We start from the raw sequence: 18922 nt of genomic DNA, 5'->3' as shown, positions 1-18922 counted from the left end.
GGAAAGGGGGCTTTGGAATGAATCAATCTGGTTTTTGAGCAACAGAACTGAATTCAGGAGAAGAGAGGGGAGAAAAGTTGAAGTGCACAAAGCCATGTGTTTCCCTTTAAGTGGAGAGATTATCATGTGTGACGTCACAGGAGTTTCTTGAATAGAAAAAAATCTGTCTATGCTTTTATGAGCTTTTTGCTGGAGGAGTTGTAAACATCTGGCAGTGTGAGCCAGCACAACCAAGTCCTGTAATTAACAGGATGGTTGATGAAGCAGAGCTCTGTGTGGCCCCTCCAAGCACCAGATTCCAACCTTGAGATCAGCCCCGGAGCCTCTGGCTGCTTCCTGGATGAAAAGAAACTTAATCATTAAAGTCAGATGACATTAAATAGCCGCAAGGATGGTGGGGGCACTGTTAAGCCTTTTCTCTCTTTTTTCCTTCATGTGTCTGGAATTGAGATTCTGAGCTTCTGTTATTTAGGGTTCTTCTAAGTTCACTTCCAGATGAGTCTTTTTTTTCTGCAAGTGAAGAGGATGACAGGCTGTCGAATTTATTAGGTGTGACAGGAGTGTGTCTCGTGAAGTTACTGTGGTGCTGGCCTGTCTCGATAAAAGATGTCAGGAGCCATCATCTTTGTGGGCGCCCTCCGAAAGCAGTCGTCAGAAAGTCAGGCTCAGATACGGGCCTGTGGGTCTCTGAGCGACAACAAGGAACCATCCCGGACCCAAGCAATTGCCAAGCCCCTGCCCCTGTGGACAGTCATTACAGCTTCACTTATTTAGTCAGCTGCATTTATCCGGCACCTACTCTTTGCCAGGCCCCGTGTTAAGGGCAAGGGAAAGGTACTGCTCCCTGCCTTCATGGCACTGACAGTCTAGCACTGGAGAGATTGTTAAACAAGTCATGGTAGGCAAGTACGCTTGGTAGGAGCAAATAGCTTAGAGATGGGAGCTGGTAGAAGATCCAGAGAAAATGTAGGTACAGTGCTTTAGCCGAGACAGGAACGAGAAGTCAGGAGTCAGGATGCAACTGTGAGTTGAGTGAAGTGTCCAGACTGGAGGGAACAGCCCCCCGGTGGGAGCAGAGGGCAGGGCACTGGAAGAACCCCGGGGAGGGGTTCCCCAGGTGAGGCCTCTGTTGTAAGCCACTAACGTCGTGTCTTACAGTTTGGGCTTGATCCTGAAGACTCTGGGGGCCAGGGAAAGTTTTTCTCAGAAAGGGATGACACAGTCTTAAATTAGCATTTTAGAAATCTCCAACCAGCTTCAACAGAAGATTAGGATTCAGGGAAGGATTGAGGCAAGGGGTGATGAGAGTCAGGTTGCCAGATTTAGCAAATAAAAATACAAGCTGGGGACTTCTGTTGTGAACCAGTGGTTAAGACTTTGCCCTCCAATGCAGGGGGTGTGGTTTTAGTTCTTGGTCGGAGAGTTAAGATCCTACATGCCTGGTGGCCAAAAAATCAACACGTGAAAGAAAGGCGATATTGTAACAAGTTCAATACAGGCTTTAAAAAAGGTCCACATCAAAAAATCTTTAAAAAGAATATAGACTGTCCAGTTAAATTTTCAGATAGACAATGGATTATTCTTGAACATAGGTATACTCCATACAATCTTTGGAACATATTTATACTTAAAAGTGTTTATTATTTACCTAAAACTTTACAGGGTGTCCTATAGTTTGCCAGGCAGCCCTGGAGAGAGGCGAGGGAGCTGTGAAGACGTGGTGGTGCCTTGGTTTAGGGCTGTGGCTGTGGAATGAGAAGTGGATGGATTCAGGGACTCCTGAGGAGGCCAGGTGTGGGAACTGGCTGCCACGAGCCCCGTGTTCCCCAGACCACTGTGCCGGGGACCAAATGCAGGTGACTGCGGGACCTCTTGGGGCCTCTCTGGACCTCAGGATTCTGGCCTCAGGAGAACACTGCAGAGTGGGGAAAGGAAGGCAGGTGATGGTAAAACTGGAATAAAAAGCGGCCACAGGAAAGGTGGGTCATTGTCCTTCTCTGGGCCTCTGCTCCTTCTTGGTCAAGTCCAGCTAAGAGCAGGTGTCTTCAGGGGCAAGTTTACTCTCCTGTGAGACTTCCCAGGATGTAACCCAACCAGGCCAGGGATTGAGACAAGCGTGTGGTATTGAGGATTCCTCTTTACTGGTCTAAACAAAACACTGCCAATCCGAGGAACTAGTGGTCCTGGAGCTGGGGTCCAGGGTAGGTTCCATGTTTCTCCACTGCTGGGCAGACCTTCCACAGCACACGTTTGCACTGGTCACCAGCTGAGTGTCGGGCCCGGTGCAACTCTGGTCCATCACTTAGCCTTGCCCAGCCTGTCGTCCTATAGGTATGGATGATACCAGCTCCATCTCGCGATTATTCTCGTTGTGGAATCAGCGCATGTGTCCCACGACTGACACACAGTAGGGCTCAGGAAATCATGTTCCATCAGGACTCATGAAGCACAGACCCACCTGCCTTTCTGTTCCAAGATGCTCACAACTTAGTGTGTGTGTGTCTGGTTGGGGGGCGTGGTGCAAAGACAGACATTACGTAACAGGGGGAAAGTGCCCCAGAGAAGAGGTTTATGAAGTGAAGGGGCAGCACTGGGTAGCTGGGTCTAATTCTGGGGGCTGTGGGCTTCAGGATGGCTTGCCCGGGAAGACCGTGTAAGAGCTGGGCCTGAAGGATGTACAGATGTGGATGCAGGGCCTGTGTTACCAGCTGTCAGTCAAGGGAGGTTCAGCAGCCACAGGCTTGTACTGGTCCAAACCAGTGAGGGACCCAAGTGGGCCCCTGCCTCCGGGAGGATAGCCCACCCAGGCTGGGTAGTAGGGTGGTGGCAATATTAGTGTGTGCTTATTGTTGGTTAGGCAGTTGTGCTCACTCCCTTTTCAGTGGGACCATGATACCAGAGACCAGATGTTTAAGATGTAGGGTGTGACTTTCCTTCCCCGCCCCCTTCCACCTCGAAACTCGGTCTCTGCTTGTAATTTCATCACATGAAGCCCTCTGATCCATCTGTGCCCTCGTAGCCTCTCACAAAAATAGGTCACTGGGTTGGGCCAGGTTAAACAAACGTGCTCATCGTGAACCTTCTCGTGTGAACTGAACCTTGGAGAATGCAGAAGTGATTGCTTTGGCAACGGTATTGCTTGATGTTCACACACTTGGTGGAGTTCAGTGTAGAAGCGATCTCAGAGGCCAGCGGTTGGGAGAAGGGAGCTTTCAAGCAGGCCCCAGGGTCTTGGAAGGTCGGAATCCAGAGAACAGTCCCCGTGATGGGTGATGAGAGGGCTGACCACTGCGCTGGGGGAGAAGCCAGTGGTTTGGCCGTGACGTCTAAGGAGCTCATCATCTCCCTAAGACAACCGAGAAAAGGCTTACCATCTGAGGATACTTTCTTGCAAGATAAGATGGCCTTCCAGGGTTTGAAATGCAGTCAGTGGTCCTTTAAAACACTAAAAGGTGGTGAGCAGGAGCTTCATGGCCTTGTAGATATTCAGTCAGGGCTGTAAATCAGTCCACCTCCTGGTGCCATTACCCATCCTGTTCACTTCTGCCATGTGTCAAGGGAGCAGCCGAGCCCTGCTGGCTGTCTCTGCCAGCTGGGACACATGCAGCAGAGGGTCTACACTGGCCTCCAAAGACAGGTCTACACTGGCCTTCAAAGGCAGGCCTACCCTGGCCGGTTGCAGAGAAACTGAGGTCGTGGGTTTCTACTCATGGGAGATGACAGCCAGAGAAATGAACTGTGGCCCTCCCTGAGGTAGCAGGTGACCACCAACCCCTTCCTTCATGTCTTTAAATCAGTTATTCTCCGGGACAGTCAGAAAATGCTAGGCTCAAAGATGTATGGCTGTCTGCCATGAGGGATGATGGGAGTGGGTCTAAACCAGCCATTCTCTCACTGGCTATGCATTGGAAGTTTAACCCAGGATGCTTCAACAAAATTCGCATGCCCAGCTCCACCTGCAGAAATTCTGATTTGACTGGCATGAGAGAGGCTCAGGCATGAGTATCTTTTCAAGATGCCTGGAGAGTCTAATGAGCAAGCAGGGCTGGCATCCCCTAGGTGAACACCCACCCACTTTTGCTCCCCTTTGTAGCTTACGTATGGGGAGACTGGGACTGAAGTCGAAAGAACACCAACCCAGAATTCAAGAGGTGTGGATTCTGGTGAATTTCAGGCATTTGCTTAGGTGATATGATGGCGAGAGGAAAAAGGCCTGACTCCTGACCCCAGAGACCTTAGAGTCCAGTAAACAGGAGAATGAACTGGGTAAACACTCCAATGTGGATTTCTGTCCCGTAGAGTGAAATCCAGTACCAGGAGGGCTTGTAATGGCCAGGGCGGTCAGAGATGCTTCCCTGAGGAGGTGATAGCTGAGCTGAATAAGAGGTAAAGCAGGGGGAAAGGTGTGGGAGAAAATTCCAGGCCATTGGAGCAGCCAGTGCAAAAGGCGGGAGCACAGTCAGGAGCCAAGGACCGGAAAGAGGGCTTTGAGAGCAGAGCAGAGGGCCAGAGCATGAAGGGAGGGCTGCCCTCCCGCTCAGGGCCCTGTGGCCACGGGATCCCCTGAGCTGTGGACAGGCATTCAGGGCTGGTGGGGGGCTGAGTGCAGGCAGTTTGATCAGGTGTGTTTCCCACAAGACCAGTCGGGGGCCTCGTGGATAACACTGGGGATGTTGCTCCGGTCCCCTTAGTCACACAGCCACCAAAGAAGAGGCCTGGCTGGGTAAGAGGCCTCCTTCAAGATGAGGGGACCTTGGCCCAGAGTGGACACAGGAAGGCCATCAAGAGCTGTGGCCAGAGAGGAGGCCAGGGCTTGAGGAAGACTGGAGAAGCAGGCAGTGGGTCAGGTTACTGAGGAGGTGGAATCAGTGTTCTGGTCTGGGTGTGAGAGCCTCAGGCGGCCACTTCTCCTACCTGGGCCTCAGTTTCATTTGTTTGATAGGTAGATTCTAGTTCACCTTAGAGCACTCGTTTGCCTCTCACGGGTACCCAAACCTATTGCCCCGGTCCCATGGCTGGTTCCTGGCAGGGCTAGAAATGAAACCTTGCTCTCCAGTCCTCCCAGGCCAGCCTCCCATAAAGTGGTTTCCTTTGAGCCAACCCAACTTCTGTCCTTCCTGCCAAGGCCGGGGGTGGTGAGGTGTGTTGCGGGGAGTGGTGGGGAGGGAGCATCTGGGCTCCCAGTTGCCTCATTGGCTTCTCTTGGGCACCTGTGCCCATTTCTGCAGGTGACGCACGGTGAGCCCCAGAAGTCCTGCTCCAAGGTGACCGACAGCTGTCAACACGTCTGCCAGTGCCGGCCCCCGCCCCCGCTGCCACCACCACCCCCGCCCCCGCCACCTCCCAGACTCCTCTCCGCCCCAGGTAAGCACAGGCTCGCTCCGTGTTTCCGGTTTCTCTCTGTGTTTTCCGGGGCCCAGGAAGAACCCCTGAGGAGAGCAGAGGACAGCCCTGCTTTCTTTGTAATTTTCCACTGGCCGAGCAGGAGGGAAGCCAAGGCCCAACTTTTCCCTGCAGTCTGCAAAACGCCTTTCCCACAGCGTGCTCCTGTGAGATGGAGAAGGATGTTTCTCCATCGGGTAATCAGATAAAAGTCAATCTCCATTTGATGAGTGACTCTGCCTGGATTGTTCCGAAGGCCAGACCTTGAAGAGGGGGCAGCCACGGACGCTGGCCTGAAATCCCCCTCCTGTGAGCACGGTTGCGTTTTCTGATTTTCATTCACGTGTAAGACAGCAATTAGTATAGAACCCAAGTGGAGGCTCTGGGAACAAAGTTACACAGATACCTCCCAGCTATTTGCAGTCTATTCTGCTAACCTCCCCCCTCCACCGCAACCCCCACTTGTTTGCCTGGATTTCATCTCTGAACAATTTGATTGTAAACAAAGGAGGGCTTCTTTAGCCAGAAAGAGCCTCAGTCCTGACCGGCAGGGGTTAAGTTCCATGTCTACAATTGCCAGTTGATAAGGTCTCTAACAAGAGATTCTGTATTTTGATTGGATCACCCAAGTTGCGGCCTGTAGAATGCGTGAGCTCATGCGTGGATCCACCTCATTAAACATATCTCTGTTGAGTTATTTGGGGCATATTTGAAATAACCTTGACGAGGTTTGTTCTCTGGTAAGCCCTGTTTCCAGGCTCTCAGTGTCCAGGCCGGGATGCAGTGTGCTGGGGGACCTTTGGCAGTTCATGCATATTTCTGCATTTTGTCTATAGGTTCTCCCCACCCCCAAAAAAGTGAAAGTGCTTGTATCTCAGTTGTATCCAACTCTTTGTGACCCATGGACTACAGCCCGCCAGGCTCCTCTGTCCATGGAATTCTCCAGGCAAGAATCCTAGAGTGGGTTGCCATTCCCTTCCCCAGGGATCGAACCCATGTCTCTCGAATTAGAGGCAGATTCTGAGCCGCCAGGGAAGCCCTAGGGTCCCTACCTGTGTCCAGTCTTCCCTGACACTTGTGGCTCAGTGCTTTTCAGAGAGTGGCCCTCAACATCACCTGAAGCATTCGTTTTAAAGTGGAGCTTTATAGGCTCACTGTAACCCACCGAGTCAGAGCCTTTGGGGTGGGGCTGCGGAGTTGGCATCCTGACAAGTTCTGAGGGGATTCAGATGCACGTTAGAGTCAAGAGCCTCAGCCTACCAGGCCCTCTGCTGCGGTACCATGCAGGATCCCACTATCCCAAGATGCTCACCTTTCTCCTCTCTCCTGAAGGAAAGCTTTGGGGCCCGGCCTCAGGCCCCTGCCCCTCACTCCCTTCCCTGCCTTAGAATTCCTTCTCCCTCCACTATTCAGACTCCAGGTCTGCGCTGCCTCCAGGCATGTTGGTACCTGATGGATCCACATCCCCCAATTAGAGTCTGTTCAGTTCATCTTGTGCTAACTGAGCCTCTAGTGCCAGACACAGACCTGAAAGGCCATTCTGGTTTCTGGAATCTCTTGGCCTCAAGGAACCCACACAAAGTCACCTGAGGGGGCACAGAAATTGCTCTCTAGGTCTACTGAAAATCCTGGAGTATTTGGACCAAACTCCAACCACAGGAAACAGTGACACGACTTGGGTCTTCATAGTAAGTGGAATTGTTCCAGGTCCATGAGGAGGTTATGGGGAAAGGGCATCTGGGCAGGAGGAACGGCAGGAGCAAAGTCTTAGAGGTATGACTCTGCAAGTCGTCTCGGGAGGCCCAAGCCCCTCCGAGGGTTTGAAGGAATGTCAAGGGGTGGACAGTGAAGGGCCTTGTGTGCCTGGCTGAGTAGGTTACATCTCATCCTTTTCACCATTGTTTGCCAAACATTCACCGTATCCAAATGCCTCCTGTGGTTTGCCTTATTTCTTTTTTTTTTTTTTTACTTTAAACAGACTCACTTTTGTGTTTATACAAATTAGTCTCCAAAGGAAACTTTCTGTAACTATTCTCAGTGCAAAACCGGAATCACTTACATAAATAGAAGGTGACTGTAAAAACAAAGGCGATGGACACAAACCAGCGTTTTAATGTTCCGGCCTGTCATGGAAGGGTCTGAGCTTGAGGCCTTCTCTCTTTCTGCTAAAAAGGGAGCGCAGTAGGTTGGAGAGAACTGTCAGGGCCACATGTGCCCCATGCAGAGATGTTCTCTAGAAAGAAATCAGAAGGTTTGCAAGAGAATCAAAAGGAGCTTAAGTTTCTTGTTCTATTACCATGTGTCTGGGTGCTGGCTCTATGTGCTGTCTAAGACCGGCTCACTTACCTACAGGGACATTCACTTCCTCCTTTAGGAAACCCTGCTCTGGGTAGCCACGAACCCATGGAGGTATTAAGCAAAGAAGTGACATGCTGTCTGCTTCAGAAAGTCAACTTTCCTGACAACATAGCGGGTGGATTGGGGTCAGCTGCCTGACTGGGGTCAAGTGGGGACCCTTGAGATACTCCAGGCCCCAGATCACCTACGAAGGCCTGAAGCCAGGCGGGGGGCTGTAGAGAAGTGGGCAGGAGTGCCAAGTATGAGTGCCAGATGCCTCATGTAAGCTTGGGGCCTGAGGACACTTCTGGGTGAGAGGACAGCAGGAGTTGTTTGATTCTGTGATGCAACTTTTTCAGTTAGGAGTGGCAGAAACCCATCTTGAAGTGGCGTGAGTGATGTGAAAGCTAGAGAGAGATGTTTGGTTTTTGGCTCATGTGTTAGAATATTCCAGCAACAGGTCTTATATGATGAACTGGGTTTCTTTCTCCGTCTCTCTCTTCTGATTTCTCCTGGGTCTCCTTTTCTCTCAAGCTGGTCCAGTCCCTGTGGCTCCAGTTTCCAGGATTCCCTCAGCCTTACAGTTAGTCATCTCTTCACTCTGAGAGCTTCTCTTTCCCAATCATTCACCTAAGGTGAAAGTCACCCCGAGGCTGACTTTCATTGGACCAGCTTGAGTCACATGTCCACCCTTGGACCAATCTTGGTAGCCTGTGAGATGGAATGTGCTGATTGGCCGGGCCTGGGCCATGTGACCACCCTGGACAGTTGAAGTATATGGATAGAGGTTAAGGGGATGGTGGCTTCTCAAAGGAAAATCCAGGTAGAGGGGTTGTAACCTAAGGATGATGATTTAGATGCTGGGCAGGAGGACAGTGGATGTAGCACCATAGCCTTGGTATGCCTGGTAGATTAGACCAGTGATGGAGAATGTGTTCTATATACTCTCTTGGTCCTCACTGAGCTCAGCCCAGAAGCTCACCCTTGAGTACAGCCCAGTAATGTCAGACAGACCTATGCCACATGCACAACTAACGCTCATTCTGTAATCCTTGGGGAATTAGCCTCCCCCAGGCGGAACAGGACTTCATGCTGTGAAGCCTGTGTGGTCGTTCAGCAGGTGTGCACAGAGCTCCCCAGGTACTGATACATGCCAGGGGCTAGGACATAAATGGTGAGCAAGAGAGGGGCAGCTCCTGCCCGCAGGGAGCTCATGGCCCAGCAGCCCATCTTCTGCAGAGGATGTCCATGGGAGGATCCTTCCTGCCGTCTTTCTGGATACACTGGCTCCGAGCATCTGGCTGGCTCCAGCAATAGGTGACCCACCATCCCAGTTTGGCCAGGACTGAAGAGTTTCCCAGGATGCAGAGCTTTGATCCTTTGGTCATCAGAGGTGCCTGCATCACAGCCACTCACAAGGGCTTCTGATTTACCTGCTGAATGTTTGTTGAGTGTCTGCTCTGCATCCAGTCATGTGTTGAGTGCACTGGAGGCCCATGGGGACTCGTCCTCACCCGCATGGCCTGAGTAATGAAAAAAAACTGAGAACACAGCTTAAGAGGCCGAGGCCCTGAGCCTGGGTTGGTGTGCTAGCACTGCCACTTCCTCTGCACGATTTTAAGAGGGCTGGTAAGATTTTTTGAATTTTATATTGGTGTACAGTTGATTAACAGCGTTGTGTTAGTTTCAGGTGTACAACACAGAGATTCAGTTACACATATACAAACATTGATCTCTTCTCAGATTCTTTTCCCATATAGGTTATTACAGAGTATTGAGTAGAGTTTTCTGTGCTATATAGTAGGTCCTTGTTGATTTTGTATTTTATATATGGTAGAATGTGTATGTTGATACTAACCTCCTAATTTATCCCTCCCCCCACCTACCTTTCTCCTTTGGTAATGTAAGTTGGTTTTCTAAGTCTTTGAGTCTGTTTGTTTTGTGAATGAGTTTTGTATCACCTTTTAAGGTTCCACACATAAGCAGTATCATTTATATTTCTCTGTCTGGCTTACTTAGTATGATAATCTCTAGGTCCATCCATGTTGGGGCAAATGACATTATTTCATTCTTTTTTATGACTGAGTAATATATATATATATGTGTGTGTGTGTGTGTGTAAAACACATCTTTATCCATTCATCTGTGGTAGAACAGCTAGGTTGCTTCCGTATTTGGCTATTGTAAACAATGCTGCAATGAACACCGGGGTGCATGTATCTTTTTGAGTTATGATTTCCTCCAGATATATACCTAGGAGTGGGATTGCCAGATCATATGGGAGCTCTATTTTTAGTTTTTAAAGGCAGCTCTCTGTTCTCCATAGTAGCTGCACCAATGTACATTCCTACCAAAGGTGTAGGACTGTTCAGAAAGGGCTGGTAAACTTAAGTTTGAGTTTAAGGTGTAAGATTTTTACCTACCAATGGGATTGACTGGAGGATTCATGTCAGTGGACACTGCACTAGTATCCATTGCTGCTAACTGTTTCATGAAAATCATTCTGATGAAGAGCTACCTCGGAGTGTTAGACTTGGGAAAGGAAACAGTGCTTTGGGGAAGGATATTTAATTCTGAAAAAGGCAGGAAAGGAGGATCCAGGATGACATGGGAGAATTCCCAGGTAGACCTTGGATAGGCAGGAGCAGAGAAGGCCAGACAGTCCTTAGAGTGGCTGAAGCAGAGGCCCTGAGTTAGGAGCATCAGGATCACACAGGAGGTGCCCTGCTGTAGAATGTCCTTCTTCAGGAGTGTGGGCTTCAGGGTGTGTGTCTGGGGTAGAAGGAGAAAGAGCACACAAAGGAAACCTCTGCAAAGGATAGATCAGAAATATTTGCCAGAATTGTGGGGCATTGTCCCTGTGGCCAGGCATGTCTCCCCTTTCATCCAAATAGCACCTGCTGCTGCCCTGCTGCTCAGGGCAAGCAGAATGTCTTCGGTTGGCTGGGACTCTCCTGGCTTTAGCCCTGGAAGCTCCACATCCCAGTGTCAACTTAAAAAATAGTCACAAGCTAAAAGTTGAGATGGAGAAGGCAATGGCAACCCACTCCAGTACTCTTGCTTGGAAAATCCCATGGATGGAGGAGCCTGGTAGGCTGCAGTCCATGGGGTCGTGAAGAGTCAGACACGACTGAGCGACTTCCCTTTCACTTTTCACTTTCATGCATTGGAGAAGGAAATGGCAACCCACTCCAGTGTTCTTGCCTGGAGAATCCCAGGGACGGGGGAGCCTTGTGGGCTGCCGTCTATGGGGTCGCACAGAGTCGGACACGATTGAAGCGACTTAGCAGCAGCAGCAGCAGCAAAAGTTGAGACTTATGTTTTATTAGATGAGAATTTTTAGGACTTCAAGTCTGGGAGACAGCGTCGCAGGTGACCCTGGGAGAACCGTTCCAAGGAAGCGATGGTTATATAGAAGTTTTGCAACAATGGACAGGTAGTCTGAACATCAAAAGATTATTGTTACTTAAAGAAAGCCAGATATCCCAAGTTAAGAAATTTAGTGCTTTTCTCTGTATGGGAAGATGCAAGAGTCTGGGCTGTCTGCAATCATTCCTGTCATATGCATCTCAGCTGTCCTGGGCCAGAATCCCATATTTTTCACATCCTGAGCTCCCTTGGGGCTCACTGTAGGGAGTGGCTGCAATCTTGATGGCTTCTAGATCTCAGGTATTCTTCTCTTTCCTGAGTGCCCTTAAGGCTTAGGAACTCACTTTGGAGGCTGCAGTCGCTAATGACTGTGACATCCTTGTTTACTGACATGGCAGGAAATACTCCTTTTCTCACCCAGAAACTCTTTAGTCATCCTGGGCAAGCCAGGATGGTGGGTCATCTGTTACTGGGCCACCCTTCTTCTAGCAAAGGCAACATGGTTTTTCAGTTTATTTCTTGTTGTTTTTGCTGTGCTTGTTTTTGTTCCACTGTGAAACTTTCAAGAGCACTGCTCTCCCCATCCCACTTTCATACTAGAACTTGCTGATCATAGGGGCAGCTTGGCCCATGTTTCCCTGTGGGCTCCCAGCTCAGCTGCCACTCCCAGCAACCTTGGATGTCTGTGGAGACAGCCCTGCCCTGTCTTGCCTGATGGTTGAGAAGGATCCTGGAAAGTGTTCTTTGATGCGGAAGATTCTTGAACAGCATCTCCACTTTCTGCGCTTTGTTTTCCAAGCTCTGCCCACAGCGCTTTGCACTGTAAAATTTGCAAACTGTGTGAGGCACTAGACCAGCATTTCTCTAAAGCAGAGTACGGTCAGAATCCCCTGGAGGGCTTGTTTAATCTTGGTTGCCAGATTCCAGCGCCAGGATTCCTGATTCAGTAGGTTTGGGGGGTGGGACCAAGGATTTTGCATTTCTAAAACATTGTCAGGTAAAACTGATTCCACTCCCCACCACCCTCAAACCCTACCCCAGCCAGGGTGCACCCTTTGAGAACCAGCATCCTAGAGGATGGCAATCAAATCAAGAGACTTTGGAGTCAGATGCAGCTCTTCCACTCTTAGCTCTGTGACGCTGGGCATGTCTTATCCTTCTCAGCCTCAGTTCCCTCATCTGTAAAATGGAGCCAGTGATACTTACCTGAGGAAGCATTACAGTGAAGACTGGAAATTATACAGCCTGTACTTAGCAAAGATGACATGCTTAAAAGTGGTGTTACAGCACAGTGGCTCAGCCTGACTGTCCTGCCGTCTAGATCTGGGGTCCAGTCTTGTTCATGAGCTAAGTGGTTTGGGCAACACAGCCTTAATTGCTTGGAGCTTCAATTTCCACCTATCTGTAAAATGAGGCGAATGACAATACCCACTGCATATGGGCACTTGTGAGAATTTGATGGTATAAAGTTCACACAGCACAGAACCTGGAACCCAAGTTAACACTCAATCAATGGCAGTTCATAAGTAATATTAATGATAACTAATAATAAATGATATCTATTTAGTAATAATAAATACTAGGTCACTGACCTACAAGTTGGGAGTTATTTAAAAATGGTTCTGGCACCATTTTTAAACAGAGAAAGGAGTATCTGTTTAGACGCTCGGGGAGGAAATGGTGCCTTAAGGAGGTGTAGACACCCCTAGGTATTCAACAGAAAATGTTCATCCAGAGTACCACTCATGCCCCATTAGGGGCAGCCATCACCAGGCTTGTGATCCCCAGCGTCAGCCCCAGAGCCCCTGGGTGGAGGTATTTCTGCAAGGCGTGGACAAGGGGTGAACTCTGGCAAAGCAAAGGAACACACATGCTCGAGGGCCCGACTGAAAAGCCCACGGCAGCCACCAGGGCTCAGGACCCGGCCGGCTTTGTAAATGTCAGCAATGGCCCACTCGTCCCCGTGTGTGACTCAGATGCTGCGGCCAAGGAAGGAGATGTGTACCAGCCCTCGAGGAAGAGCACGCACACCCCCTCCACGAGACCTGCTTCTGAGGCTGATGGGGCCAAAAATAGCTATGGCAGCACAGAGGCGTGAGCCTGCATTCCCATAGAACCTGTCTTTAAGGAGCTCAAAGCACTGAGATGGATTTGGTTTTTGGTATGTATTTTATTTTTAGAAAAACCAGGGACTTCCCTGGTGGTCCAGTGGTTAAGACTTTGCCTTCCAGTGCAGGGGATGTGGGTTCACCCCACGGTCAGAAAGGTAAGATCCTGCATGCCTCGTGGCCAAGAAACCAAAACATAGAACAGAAACAATATTTTAGCTAATTCAATAAAGACTTCAAAGATAGCCCACATTAAAAAGAGAGAGAGAGAGAGAGAGAGAAACCAGAAAAGAGGTTGACTCTCTCAAGTTTGCACAGCAGTGGTGGAGATAGGAATGGGGTCACTTGGTTCCCCTACTATGTGCCGAGGGCCGTGTTTTAAAAGAGGGAAACAAACGGAACTGTGGAAGTTCTAGAATGATTTTATTACTCACCCAGCACACTAGGAAGAACCAGTACTCAGCCCTCCCATTTTGAGGTGGAAGCTCTGTGCTACTTGTCTCATTTAATCCTCACGTACTCATTTGCAAGAAGCTCAAACCAGTTAATCCTGAAGGAAATCAATCCTCAATATTCATCAGAAGGACTCATGCTGAAGCTCCATACTTTGGGCCCCTGATGTGAAGAGATGACACATTGGAAAAGACCCTGATACTTGGAAAAACTGAAGGCAAAAAAAAGAAGGGGGCAACAGAGGATGAGATGGTTAGATAGCATCACTGACTCAATGGACATGAATTTGAGCAGACTCTGGGAGATAGTGAAGGACAGAGGAGCCTGGAGTGTTGCAGTCCACGGGGTCGTTAAGAGTCAGACATGGCTTAGTGACTGAACAACGCCTTTGTAGGAGTATACGCTAGTCCTCATGTCGGCCAGGCTTCCCCTCAAAGTAGTTAACCTCAGCTTGGGCAGATCTGAGCTCAAATATTCTCCAGGAAAACCTTCCTTGACTTCCACAGAGGTCACACCATCCCCTGTTCTGGTTCTCTATGGCTATAGAGTCAGTCTCCCCAAAAGTTAGCGGTTAAAGAAAACACAAATGTCCTATCCTTTCCTCTAACAATCACAGAGGAAGGGTGACAGGCTTCACCAGGAGGGTCTCGCCTGGGGTTTTTCCCGTGACTGTAATCATTTGGCTGGGGCTGGAGCCATCTGGAAGGCTTCCTTGCTGGTATCTGGTGATTGGTGCTGGCTGTTGGGTGGGTCCATAGATGGTCTTGTTCACCAGAAGGTATCTGGTGATTGGTGCTGGCTGTTGGGTGGGTCCATAGATGGTCTTGTTCACCAGAAGGTATCTGGTGATTGGTGCTGGCTGTTGGGTGGGTCCATAGCTGGTCTTGTTCACCAGAACACCTCCATGATGCCCCCGTGTGGCCTGGGCTTCCTCTGAGCATGGCAGCTAGGGTCTAAGCGTAAGAAGCAGGTGGAAGCTGAACCACCCTGAGGATGTAACTGAGATCATGCAGCATCATTTCTGCTGCTTTCTGCTCCTCGGAATCAAGTGACCAAGGTTGCTCACCTTCTAGGCAGAGGGAATTCTATTTTACCTCTTGGTAGAGGAATGTCAGAGAATTTGTGTACATTTTAAAACCATGCACATAGATGCACACACTCTGAACTTTTTTCATTTTCCCTTATAGCAACCATCCTACTCTTAAAATATCTAGTCAGTTACTTGATTGATGCCTGGGTCTTTTGCTAGATATAGGTCACTGCCATGTGTCTGCTGTGTCCAGTTAGAGCTCCAGCTCCTTAGCACGTGCCTGGCACATCACAGGTCCTCAGTAGCTACTATTTGCTTCTTTTGCAAAGATTTTTACATTCTTCTATATGCCACGCACTGTGCAAGGTTTGGGGAATACAATGATGAACAAGACGGAAGGGTCACTCTGCGTATGCACAGGCAGGGCAGGGGGGCTGGGACAGAAAATAAACCAGAAAAATAGAAGGTGACCTGGGCTATAAAGGTAATTAAAATCATAAGACCTGATAAGGGGTGAAAGTGTTAGTGGCTCAGTCATGTCTGACTCTTTGTGACCCCCTGGATGTTAGCCTGCCAGGCTTCTCTGTCCATGGGATTCTTCAGGTAAGAATACTGGAGTGGGTTGCCACTTCCTTCTCCAAGGAATCTTTCCAACCCAGGGATCAAACCCAGGTTTCCCTCATGGCAGGCAAATTCTTTACTATCTGAGCCACTGACAGGGTGGTCACTTAGATTGCGTGGTCTGGGGACAGGAGATGACGCTTCAGCTGAGAGCCATTTGGAGGGAAGTCATGGGCGAGGAAGACCTGGGGGAAGAGAGTTCTCAGCAGAGGGAACAGCAGTGCGAGTTCCTCGTGTGCTCAGAGTGTGTGAAAGACCAGCGTGGCTGCTGGCTGCTGGGCAAAGCAACACAGGAGGAGGCGAGGCCCAGAGGGAGGGCCTGGGAGGCCAGGGAAGGGGTTGGGGTTTTATCTTAACTGTGAGCAGAAGCTTCTAGAGGGTTTTGAGCAGGGCTGTGGCCTGGCCTCATTTATACTTTACAGACGGGCTCCCAGTAAGGGGACTGTCACTTCAGTCCAGGTGGTGGTAGGGGAGCCAGTGAGGTGGCCCAGGTTGGGGAGGGGAGAGGCGGTCAAGCCCTAGTCTGATTTAAGATGATGTTGGAGGCGAGGTGATAGCTGTGGTTGTAGGGGGAGGAGAAGCAAGGATGCTGTTAGGTTCTGTGGAGTGAATGAGCCTCAGGACATCACTCACAGGCTGCTCTCGGACGTTTGTGGCCTCAGCTGTGGGATAATGAAGCAGACTCAGGTGGTGCCAGGAAAGCTGGGCGTGTGATGAGGGACTCCAGGCATCAAACGCAGGCCGTGTCACTTGGATTGTTTCTTGTTTCACCGTCTGTGTTGGTGCCAAGCTGGTCTTCACTGTTGCCATCGGTCCCAACCTTGGGATGTTGGATGTTCATCATTTGCCGAAAGCAGGTTATCTGTCCTGCAATCTTTGTGCCAGTTGCCTGCTCCAGTAGTAGAAGGACCAGGAAGCCGGGTGCAGCTCTGGCACTCACTCAACCTGAGATTCTGTTTCCTCAGCGGCAAAAGGGGAATCAGGATGTGGTCCTCCGAAGGTGCTTGTGGGAACATGAATAGTATGTGGGCCTACCCCAGTACCTGCTGCATTCACACTCCCAGGAAACAGATTCTTGTCAAACCTCTTATCCAAACAGGTCTCAGCTCCCACATCCATAAAGAGGACTCACTCTGCCCTGTGTTTCCCTCAACACTGATCATCAAGTGTGTGCTCAGGCATTTCTGACCCTTTGCAACACCATGAACTGTAGCCCACCTGGCTCCTCTGTCCATGGAGTGACAGAGGGGAATACCCAGCAAGAATACTGGAGTGGGTTACAGTTTCCTCCTTTAGGGGATCTTCCCAATTCAGGGATCACTTCCGGAGTTCTTGTGTCTCCCACCTTGGCAGGCAGATTCTTTACCATTGGTACCACTGAAATGTGACTTTTTGTGCCTAAAATTGAGCGTCTGATATCCATAATATCGTTCATCATTTCCTGCTCTTTTTTAAAAGTGGTTTTTAGAGTTTGTGTTTATCGGAGTCCAGTTGTTGTACCATGTCATGTTAGTTTCTTCTGTAGAGCAAAGCAAATCTGCTATATGTGTACGTATATCCCTTCTTTGTCACCAGGAGCATTGAGTAGAGTTCCCTGTGCTATACAATAGGTTCTTATTAGTTATCTGTTTTATTGATTTCATTTTTGTAAGTGCTGAATTTTATTTTTCCCATTTAGTGCATGGAATTGTCTTTCATGTATTTGCTTGTATCCAGCAAATAAAAGATTACAGATTCATGTTAATTTACTCAACAAACCTATATTTAGGGAATTCCCTGGTGGTCCAGTGGTGAGGACCCCGAGGTTTCACTGCCAAGGACATCGTTTTAGTCTCTGGTGGAGGAACCGAGATCCCGCAAGCCTCACAGCGGAAAAACAAATAAACAAAAAAACTATGTTCATTGGTTTATTGAACAAACGTTTGCCAAGAGATAGGTCCTGGGGCTGCAGAGATGAACTGTGCACAGCCTTGCCTGCCTCTGGCTGGATGCCTGAGCCCCGCTACATGTCAGTATCCCCTGGGAAATGACTGATGTCTGGGCCCACCCTCAAAGGAGGTCATTCTTGCATGAATTGAGGCTGAGACCCTCGGCTGTAACCAGAGCCCTGAAGCAGGAAGGGATTTGTGCTGAAAAAGAGAAGTGAGGTACGATGGAATTGGGGCCAAAAGGCCAATGAGACTTGCCCATGAGTGACCTCTCAGTACTGCTTCAGGCACTGTGATGACCCCAGAATTGGGGCCAAACTGGCTCCTACCCTCCAGAATTCAGAATCTTGTGAGAAGTCTAGACTCAACCCTGAGATGAAAATAGGAAAACACACATCTCGGCAAGAGCGCACATCCAGGTCAACATGTGCTTCCTGGGGGCTCCAGATTCACCGTTTTAACCATTTTAAAGTATATGATGGTTTTCTAAAGCATAAGGTTTTTAGTCTATTTACAGTGTTGTGTAACCATCACTACTGTCTAGTCCCAGAACATTTTTATCACCCCAAAAAGAAATCCTATACCTCCCCGTACACCCTCTCTCCCCCAGGCCTTGGCAACCAGTAATCTACTTCCTGTCTCTATGGATTTGCTGTTTCAGACATTTCCCATAACCCTGGGTGTTCTAGGGCGCTCTGAACCTCAGTTTCCTCATCTCCCAGTGAGGATGAAGCCTCCTCCCTCAGTGTTATTGTGAGGGAATTCAGAGGGCGTGGATAGGGTCTGCCCACTGCCTGGCACAAGGCAGGGAGGACGTGACTCTGATAATGGAAGGGAACCCTGCTTGGGAAGCGGGGTTTGATCCTGGTAAAAAGGGCCCCACCTGTTGAGCTGGGATGGAGGGCTGTTTCTGACACTCTGTGACTCTGTGTGGACCCCGTTTTCCTCTGGGCTGTTGAGAGGGGCACATGAGCTTGAAGGTGACGGTGTTTAGAACACCGCCGGCACAGGGTGATCCCCCTGTCAGAGTTAGCTGTTTAATGTCATTACGGATTTCATCAAGGATGTCCCACATGCATCTTGGTCAAAGCAGCCAGCCTGACCTGTTAGGTTTCTGATCTAGTCCCTGAGGTCAGGGACTGTTGATTACCTTTGTCCCGAGACAGCTCAGAGCTTAACGTGGAAAAGTGCACACAGAGTGTTTGAATATATGAATGCATGTGTGACTAAGTGAGACAGACAGAAGAGAAACTGTCCAGGACAAGGGGTGGGGGAGAGGGAGGGACTGACATTTGTTTTAAGAGTCTGCCACTTACCAGGGAGCACTTGGGACCATGTCTTATTCGGGGCTGGACGGAGGTGGGGTCCGTTTTGTCAAGCAGAGCTGCAGCCCTGGCAGTTGCAAGCCCAGTCAGCAAGCCCAGGAAGGGCACGAACAGCATCTGCTACAGGCTGTCCCCTCCTTCCATCATGATTGCCACAAGTGACCTTGACCCTGGTCAGACCCCAGTGGGTCCCAGTCCACACCTCTCTTTAGCACCCAAGAGAGCTCATCCATGTTCAAGCGAGTGTTCTCCTTTCATAAGGATACCTAATTTATATATTTAAAGAGCAGTAAATCATTCACATACATTTACTCATTCAACAAATATATGGAGACCTCTCCGCTGAGGTCACAGACTAAGGAGGATGCA

At 49.5% G+C, this 18922-nt stretch overlaps 1 protein-coding gene across 4 annotated transcripts in view; it reads left to right on the top strand.

Annotated features, from left to right (window-relative positions):
• PRIMA1 (proline rich membrane anchor 1) overlaps positions 1–18922 on the top strand; it is a 70324-nt gene that overhangs the window by 3504 nt on the left and 47898 nt on the right. For all 4 annotated transcript variants that reach the window (XR_011562689.1, XM_019983918.2, XM_019983919.2 and 1 more), the window contains exon 3: positions 5229–5364. Coding sequence is in view for 3 of the 4 variants with exons in the window: in XM_019983918.2 (XP_019839477.1) it covers positions 5229–5364 (136 nt within the window). In the remaining variant the exon portion in view is untranslated. The remainder of the gene's footprint in view (positions 1–5228; positions 5365–18922) is intronic.

Source organism: Bos indicus, chromosome 21, assembly GCF_029378745.1.
Source record: "Bos indicus isolate NIAB-ARS_2022 breed Sahiwal x Tharparkar chromosome 21, NIAB-ARS_B.indTharparkar_mat_pri_1.0, whole genome shotgun sequence".
Taxonomy (NCBI): domain Eukaryota; kingdom Metazoa; phylum Chordata; class Mammalia; order Artiodactyla; family Bovidae; genus Bos; species Bos indicus.
This window is presented reverse-complemented; position numbering and strand designations above follow the sequence as displayed.